At 30.1% G+C, this 9,378-nt stretch overlaps 2 protein-coding genes across 6 annotated transcripts in view; one reads left to right on the top strand and one right to left on the bottom strand.

Moving 5' to 3' along the window:
- LOC115242211 (E3 ubiquitin-protein ligase RNF185-like) overlaps window positions 1-3,436 on the top strand; it is a 4,144-nt gene extending 708 nt beyond the window's left edge. Inside the window, exons 1-5 of one of the 3 annotated variants that reach the window (XM_029818320.1) lie at window positions 132-284; window positions 1,577-1,743; window positions 1,826-1,957; window positions 2,212-2,381; window positions 2,695-3,436. In XM_029818320.1, coding sequence (XP_029674180.1) covers window positions 1,589-1,743; window positions 1,826-1,957; window positions 2,212-2,381; window positions 2,695-2,792 — 555 coding nt within the window. In that variant the 5' untranslated portion in view covers window positions 132-284; window positions 1,577-1,588 and the 3' untranslated portion in view covers window positions 2,793-3,436. Of the gene's footprint in view, window positions 1-131; window positions 285-467; window positions 608-1,576; window positions 1,744-1,825; window positions 1,958-2,211; window positions 2,382-2,694 lie in introns of those variants that run through there. The other 2 variants (XM_029818321.1, XM_029818319.1) reach the window with 2 other exon arrangements.
- Window positions 3,437-4,371: 935 nt separating this feature from the next.
- Window positions 4,372-5,976, bottom strand: LOC115242213 (selenoprotein M-like). 3 transcript variants are annotated; one of them, XM_029818322.1, is made up of 5 exons: window positions 5,796-5,910; window positions 5,587-5,627; window positions 5,273-5,343; window positions 4,923-4,992; window positions 4,372-4,844 (listed from the first exon to the last, which is right to left on the bottom strand). In XM_029818322.1, the coding sequence occupies exons 1-5, from the start codon at window positions 5,887-5,889 to the stop codon at window positions 4,737-4,739; spliced, it is 384 nt and encodes a 127-aa protein (XP_029674182.1). In that variant the 5' UTR covers window positions 5,890-5,910; the 3' UTR covers window positions 4,372-4,736. The 3 variants fall into 3 exon arrangements, with proteins under 3 accessions (XP_029674182.1, XP_029674184.1, XP_029674183.1); XM_029818324.1 differs by having other exon boundaries at window positions 5,835-5,870; XM_029818323.1 differs by having other exon boundaries at window positions 5,587-5,976.
- Window positions 5,977-9,378: the final 3,402 nt, after the last annotated feature.

Raw genomic sequence — 9,378 nt, 5'->3', positions numbered from 1 at the left:
TATATATATCATACGATAAAATATATAAAAAGTTTAATGAAAAAAATATATATAATTAACAAATGCAGAAAGAAAATTGAATAACGGAGAAATCGTGTTGGAGAAAATTATAAAAAGTGGATAATATATAAGCGTGGGAATTAGTAGATATATGAAATACGTATGATAAGTATAATGATGTAGAGAGAGAGAAAGTATCATATGTAGGGAGAGGTGGTGTTCTGATGTGTGTGTAAAAAAAAAACAGTAACAGATTACAAAACTGTTGACACAAATAATTAGAGGTAAAAGAAAGAAATTAAACAAAAAGAAATTAAAAGTTTGATGAAACGGGTTAACGAGTATATATTAGCATAAATCTATGAAAATTGGAAAATCATATATGTGCATGCGCGCAATATAATAATAAGGTTATGGAAAAAAGAAAGGAAGAGTAGTAATTTTTTGGAGATAGAGAGATATTTACTGTGGAAACAAAAAAAATGATAAATAATACTTTTAAAGGGGCTCTGAAAGTTGTCAATAAAAATGTTAAATAATTTGATAATGCATCAACGTAATCATGTGTGTGTCTAATGAGTGTAACAAAACGGAATGACGTGGTAAAGTGAGTATGTGTGTACGCGCGAGCGCATGTGTGTATAAGACGATTTATTTTCGATCTTTGACAAGCTTGGTATGACAGGTGCAAGAATGCGTTCATTAATTTCTTAAGGAACGCATCACATACATACACACACACAAATCTATTTAATATGAAGTGATAGAAATTAATATTTTGTCCTTTTCACAAAGGTAGAGAAAGACTTGCACAAAATAAATTTGTGCCTGATTATATTATTATTTATTTTCTAATCACACGTTTCAGTAAAATATGGTAAATGACTTGAAATTTCAACATTGAATAATATTTTATGCATGACTGCACATGTGTCACGCCCAAGTGTTTACCAATACTGGGTCAATACTTTGACCCTGATATTGTCTCGAAAATGTAAAATAAAGGTTTCCATGTATGCTGGATAATTCTCATATAAATTTGTATTTCTGATATCAATTTTATATTTTTTTTTCATGGACACAAAATTCCTAGTGTTCGCAAGTATATACATATATCTATGCTATTTATCTCTTTAATATCAAATGTTCGCATACAAAATGCAATTTAAAAATTGCGTAGTGATTGGTAATTTTACGAGAAATAATCCATTGTTACATGCATTGTAAACCTAAATTGTATATAATTGCAAAAAATAATTTGCATATTATTTTTATCAAATTTAAAGTTATAACAATATAGATATAATCGTTTTACACACATTATCTTACGATTAGTCAACACATTAGTCAACACATTAATTTTTTCGAGTTATATGTACATTTCATAGTTATAAATTTCCAACTGTGTAATTAGGAATTGTGCAACTTATAAATTTTCCTTCCTGTTTGTTAAAAGTTATAATTATGCAGTTCTTTTAAGATTATTAAATATTTATAAATATTTGATGCATTGATTACTCTGTTATTTTTCTATAAATATGAGGATATTTGTGAAATAAGGGATGTATGATTACAGAAAGCTTGAAGAATGAGTAGGACAAGGGAACAAGCAGGCCCGTCTAAATCGTCGGGATCTGCGGGCTCCGCGGAGGAGAAAGAAAAGGATGACAGGATGTTTGAGTGTAATATCTGTTTAGACACTGCAAAAGATGCGGTAGTCAGTATGTGCGGTCACCTCTTTTGGTAACTATTCATCCAACATAATACATCAGAGAACAAAAAATTATCTATGATAATCTGAATAATATAAGTGATAACAATGCAGTTGGCCATGTCTGCATCAGTGGTTGGAAACCAGACCTGCCAGGCAGGTCTGTCCAGTATGCAAAGCTGCCATAAGCAAAGACAAAGTCATTCCATTATACGGACGTGGTGCCACAAAGCATGAGGATCCAAGGTATAATTTATTTTGTCTGCTAAAATCAGTTATTATAGTTATTAATCTCAGTTTTATATTGCATGTTATACTTAAATTATATTAATTATATTTAGTAATATATATACAAAAAATATCTTGTAAAATCTATTTTTTTGCATTATAAACACATATACATATAATAGATAATAATAGAATAAAAATAAATAATAATAGAAAAATTAAATGTCAAGCTAAATAATATAATATATATTCAATTAGTGAAACGTTTTCAGGAACAATGTACCACCACGTCCAGCCGGTCAAAGATCAGAGCCGGAGACCAATGTCGGCTTCTCCGGCTTCGGTTTCGGCGATGGTTCCTACATGTCCTTTGGCATCGGCACTTTTCCGTTTGCTTTTTTCACGTCAACTTTTAACTTCGGAGAAGCACGACCAAGTGCAGGTAATACTTATAAGTTACATGAGTTACATAATATAAAATCATGACAATACAACAATGTGCAATGAATATGCATGCATAATATATGCATAACTGCATACATAATAACAAAATTACAATTTTATTTTTAGTTTTAATTTATATATAATATTTAATTTCTCAATAATTTTTTTTATAAAATTAATTAAAGTTTGTTAATTATTTTTTTTGCATTTATATTAATGAATAAAAGATAAACGAATTTTGTGATCAATCTTATATTTCGGCAATAATTAAAATAATGTTTGAGAGGCAATTTAAAATTATTAATTTGCAGCTCCCAGAGGCACACCGCAATATGAAGAAGAACAGTTTTTATCTAAAGTATTTTTATGGTTAGCGGTAATATTCATCTGTTGGCTGTTGATGGCGTAACATTGCTCCTAAATTTGAAGATACCAATCTGCTTGATAACTTGTAATACTTTGTCTTATTTATGATATCGTTTTCCATAATAATCATAATATTACATTGGTTTCTGTCTGCAAACACTTTCTGAAAAAGAAAAACGAATTTATGTATATCTCAAAAAACCATCCAATTAAAATTTGTTTCCACTTTCTCTCTAGAAAAATTGAAAAAAATATGATGTGCAATTTGTTCATGCAAATTTCACACAATTTCGTCGGCATTTGCGTGCTTCAAAGTACGAAATGATTTCTTTCCAATTTGAACAGCTCTGTTATTTTATAGTCACTTTCTTTATTCTATTTGTGTATGTATGTATTATATAAATATATTATTTCGTTATAAGAGAGAGAGAGAGAGAGAGAGAGAGAGAGGGTATACGTAAGTCGCTATCTAACATATTTAATGCATAACAATGTATAACTTAAGCGAGAATATAGAGGAAATATTAATGTACATCGTTACGATAAATGACGCGGTTTTATATGGAACTGCAGGGGTTTGAACAGTGTGTATATATACATATAATCTAGAGTAAGATACGCGTTCGAATGATGATATATATTGTAATATAACACAATATAAAAACTGGATTCTCGCAAGACTATTAATGAAAGTTGTTTGTTCTTTAATTTAATGATCCTCGTTTTTGTTTCTCTGCTACAAGTCTACGCAAATTTTTTACATACTTTGGAATCTTGAATTATTGAATTGTAATTTGTTTGAAATGGCTATATTCTACAAAAGAAGTCATTAATTAACAAATGTGCTCTTGCACATTTTCTTTCATATTTTTGTTAAGTAAAAAGAGAGAATAATTTACATCATTTATTTGTATATTTATGTTGTTAGATTAATGTTTTAAAATTTTGTAAATAAAATTTATATAATATATGGAAAGAGAGAAAAAAGAAGAATAAACATATAATTATATACTAAACATTAAAAAGTCAAAGAATATATTATATATATATTTATATATAGCAATGGTAAATATACAGATTTTTGTTAATTATTATTATGTAAGTTATTGTGCATTAAAAAGCATATATTTTACAACCAACAATTTACAATTTTGTTTTTAATAATTGTATAACAATATTATTCTAAAACTCTTAAAAGTTTAGTTAAGATAAATTTAAGTAATTATGACTTTTTAGAGAAACTGCCTTTTAGATTATATTAACACACACACACACACACACACACACGTCGCTAGTTCTTTGTAAATTCAGTTTCTTTGCAAAAAGTCGGCTTATAAAGATTTAGTGCATTATAAAAATACTAATTTCACAAATAGCTTAATACATACATATATTGAAGATTAGTTGAAAGATACTTACTATTGTATTGTTAAAAAAATTAATATAATAATAATTTTAATTCCTTTGGGGTAAGAGAAAAATTTTACCAAAGTTTAAAAAATTACTAGAAATAAAGAATATAGTATAAATAAAAAAGCTTATAAAATGTACCATAATATAAAATATCATAATTTGCTAGATATAGTCCATCACAGATTGCAGCTTTTTAGTGAAAGTAAATATTCCCCTTTCTGTACTGTATTAATGTTCATGTTAAGGAAATAATAATAATTGAAGGAAAAAAGATAAAACAATTTTGTTCCTGATATTATTTGATATTTTTTACACAATATATATTGCTTATTCTTAATATTATCGAAACATGATCTTTTCTTGTTTTAAATATATCTATAATGTATATTAAAACTCTAAACAAATATTTTAGAAATTATTATTAAGTATAAAATATAGTAAGACAAATTATAAACAAAACACAGTTTAACAAGTTTTATAATTAAAAAAAACTTTTTAGGAATAATTCTTTTTTTTAGAGTTATTTGTGACTAGGCTAATGTTTCTTGCAATAAGTATACATTGACTTGAAGAATTACATCTCATCCTTATTGTCTTTGGATTTTTTACTGAAACCTTTAGAGATTAGCAGTTCATTACATTCTTCCCGAGTCAATCTAGACAATACCAATCGTTCCACTTCCTGCAATATTTTCAAAGATTAATTGATGATAGCAAATTACGTTCAATTACATTAAGTTAGTTATTCTTATTGTCAAACCTCTTCATGTTCGTTGAACAGTACAAGCTCTGGTATCGCACCTTGTATATGTCTGAATTCCACATTGTTGCTATTATATATTTATTAAGGATAGTTTCTAAAATTTCACATTGCAATATCAAGAAGTAAAATAATTTTCTTTTTTCTCTCTTATATACTATAATTTTTAGTTTTTAATTTATCTTGCATCGAAAGACAATTTGGCTCATTTTTAATAAAAAAGTTAGTAGGTGTTAAAAACATGTAATATATATTTACATCAGATAATTAAAATACATACATACATACACATGTGTGTGTGTATAGTAAAACGATCACAATCATAATTATAATGGCATTATAAAGGATACTAGTTTGGCAGATCTTTAAAGATAAATTGCTTGACATCCGGCAGTCGATTGAGCGAGCAACCTCTACAACTCTGAAAAATAAACAACAAATAACATTAACATTATAATACATCGATCTCTATAAGAAATATACAATTATAATCTCTTGATACGTAAATTTTCATTCGAATAATAAGCACTTGTTGAGCAAATGTAATAATCACGTATATCCCGATTACACGTATAATATATGAAAAATGCGTTCGCGTAAACGCGGTGCGTATTATTAAATAATCACATCATCTGTTACAATTTAACATAAATATCAAATTTACCTCGACTCTCGCAGACGCGTAATAACTGTTCGCAGAATTCGCTAAAGAAACAAAGAAAATTGCGAGTGTTAGAACGAGTACGAAAAGATTGTTAACAGTTACAGAAAACGCCATGTTGTTTGTAATTCAATTTTAGGAAGCAGAATGAAGCAGAAACCATCACTTCATGAGCACAGACTTCTATATATTTCTAGATCGCTAACTCCTACCTCCTACGAAATACATGGCCCCGAAAAGTATGTACATACACATCATGCGCACACAGCACACGCACACACACACAACACTTTTTGTCTGTACCATAGCAGAGAAAAGCCTGAGAGAGGCAATGCCGGCGATATTCGTCAGACGCTTTTTCTAGGCTAGAGACCCTCTAATCAGAGACTGGCTTTTTATGTTTAATTTGTATACTGATATTTATTTTTCTTACTGTATATAACCTATATATAATATGTAATCTCCTCTTTTATATTTTACTTTTATCGCAATTTGCAAATTTCAAAAACTAAAAATTATTGTAATAATTTTGATTTTTAATGTTGTATATTTTTTCTAAGAAAAATTGTATATCAATTATGATTAAATATTCATTTTTTTTTTATACAGGTACATTTTGCTCCTGATATGTGGCAACAAAGATTTGATGGAAAAAGAAAATTAAAAAAAGATGCAGTTCCCACTATATTCGGTTTCTTTCTTAAAAATAAAAACGTGGTGAATAATAATCTATCGATTAAGAACAATGAAAGTCAAAATGTGGGATGTGAAGTAAGTCTGAAAACAATAATGCTACAACGGAAAATGTTACTGTATTTGTACGATACGTTAATTTTTTTTCAGGTAATTATGAATACTTCAGAGTCTTCATTGTTGGCAGAAAATAATGATGACGTGCCAGATAATATTTCTAATAATCAATTGATTAATAATAAAAGTCAAGATGTGGGATGTGAAATAAGTATTACGTATTAAAACAGTAACGCTATGACACACAGAAAATTTTGACATATTTGTATGACATACAATTCTTTTCAGATAATTACTTCTAAGTCTTCATGTGCGACTTGTATGAATTTAAGAAAAAATAGCCAATGTAAAGGAACAGCAGAAATTATAAACAAACAATTTCTACAAGTTATAAATATGAGAAGGAAAATAAAAACTCAGAGAAAAACGATAGAAATATTAGAAACAAAAATTAAAAACGGTAAGTACAAAAGAGCTTTGACATCAATTTTTAACGAAGATCAAATCCAGACTTTAATGATGAAAAAACGAAGTTGAAATTGGTCTCATAAAACTATTCAACGTGCTCTACAATTTAAATTTGTTTGTGGACGTAGCGGCTATGATCATTTTTAAAAATAATTAAAAGGTTTGCAGTATTTAGACTAAGAATAATGCGTAAAAACGATATTAATAATAATGGTAGTAATAAGCGTTACGATAGTAAGTCTATGGCTGTACATGCTTTTTTTAAATAAATTTTGTAAATTTAAAAGTGTTTTTGACTTCAATAATTATTTTTTACTCTTTTTGTTTAATTTGACGTAAGACAAATTCTGTTTTAATTTAAGTAGAAACGGAGCTCTGCGGCTCACAATTAGTATACTAAAAAGCAGAGATGGGTAAGTTAATATTCTTTTTTAAATCGCCTTATATTGTTTCAAAATGTTGTACATAAAAAGAACATTAATATTTAATTCCTTTTAAATGTTTATTTTTATTTGTATTTCTGAATAATGTTAATGGTAAGGTTAGTGTATTTCAAATATGAGCGGGAGTTGACGAAAATTCTAGACCAATCAAAAGTGGCCCCCTTATGGCCAGTCTCTGATTAGAGGGTCTCTATTCTAGGCCGTAGAGCAGCGCCGTGCATCCACTTTTAGGAATTGAAAACACTTACCCACATCCACTTTTCGGTACTGTCGGTCAAATCTCCATATGGTTCATGTCCGTGCTACATCCACTTTTCGATACTGTCGGTCATTTGGTTCATATCCGTGCTACATCCACTTTTCGATCTTTTCGATAGTGGTAGTACACTGATCGCTTGACAAAGAGAGATGATCGCGCCGTCTTTGTCTCTCTTTCATCGCGTATGTGTGTAGTACCCGTGAAGGCACACCGATACGTTGAGCACACGGATGCGATCGTTGAGAGATAAATCTAGACAAGGAGCGACAATCGCGTGCTGTCCTTGTTCTTCTAACGTATCGCTTTACGGTCGAGATACAACCTGAAAATGCTTTCTGGCCTCTCGTGGCAGAAAGCAGTAATGCAACAAGACTAACGGGCGCCTATTTTTTGAGAATTTTATATTTGTATATATACATATGTGCATATATATGTTTAAATTATAGTTAAAATTATACGTGCAATTAAATATTGTATGTTGATCAATAATAATAGTTGAATAATAGGTAACAGAGTGAACAAATACGCAAGATGTAAGACAGAGGGTGCCTGTTAGACTTGGTAACTTGTTGCTTCGTTACTATATAATATCGATGATACTTCGTATATCATATCAACGGGATAGAGAAATAGCACGATTGTCAATCCTTGTTTGACATTATTTTGTTAATGCAATTCACAAAAAAAAGACAAATACAAAAGTTATTCTTAACAAAATAATGTCAAACAGGGATTGACAATCGTGCTATTTCTCTATCCCGTTGATATGATATACGAAGTATAATCGATATTATATAGTAACGAAGCAACAAGTTACCAAGTCTAATAGGCACCCTTTGTCTTACATCTTGCGTATTTGTTCACTCTGTTACCTATTATTCTACTATTATTATTGATCAACATACAGTATTTAATTGCACGTATAATTTTAACTATAATTTAAACATATATATGCACATATGTATATATACAAATATAAAGTTCTCATAAAATAGGCGCCCGTTAGTCTTGTTGCATTACTGCTTTCTGCCACGAGAGGCCAGAAAGCATTTTCAGGTTGTATCTCGACTGTAAAGCGATACGTTAGAAGAACAAGGACAGCACGCAAAAGTGGATGTGGGTAAGTGTTTCCAATTCTTAAAAATGGATGCACGGCGCTGCTCTACGGCCTAGAAAAAGCGTCCCACGAAAATCGCCGGCATTGCCTCTCTCAGGCTTCTCTCTGACCATAGATATAGGCCGGTATTCATCGTCAGTTCTTATATTTAAGACCGTCTTAAGCACAATCTTAAAGGGCATTCTACAATGGCAGTAACAAGGCTGTAGGAGTAGGAGAGTATACTGTTTTTAGTGATGTAAAGACCGAGAGTAACGAAATGGGCGATTCCCATTTGCTCTTAAAACTTTTAAGACCTAAACTTGTACGTAATCTTAAACTTCAGTCAACGCACAGAGAAAATCGTAACGTAACAAAAGCATACTACGTTACGATTTTGTTTGTGCGTTGACTGAAGTTTAAGATTACGTACGTGTTTAGGTTTAGAAGCAGTACTTAACGTAACGTAATGCATTACGGAAAATCTTGTGCGGTGGCCCTAAGGACATAAGACGTAAGCGTAAGAAAATTGACCAATCCCAATCAAGTATCGGGCTTTCCATAAAAGTGGAGAGGTTACAGAGAGCCAAATACTCGATTGGGATTGGTCCATTTTCTTACGTCTTACGTCCTTACGGAATTTTGTGTGTGATGGCCTTAAGTAATGTCTTAAGATGCTAAGGGCCCGGGCACATAAAAAAACTTAAGCAGTAAGACTTAAGACTTAAGAATTTCAACCATACGGAATTTTCAACGTAGCTTACGTTTCAATATGGCTG

Source organism: Formica exsecta, unplaced genomic scaffold, assembly GCF_003651465.1.
Source record: "Formica exsecta isolate Colony F162 unplaced genomic scaffold, ASM365146v1 scaffold580, whole genome shotgun sequence".
Taxonomy (NCBI): Eukaryota; Metazoa; Arthropoda; class Insecta; order Hymenoptera; family Formicidae; genus Formica; species Formica exsecta.
The sequence above is the reverse complement of the archived record's forward strand: the minus strand, read 5'-3'. Positions and strand labels throughout refer to the sequence as shown.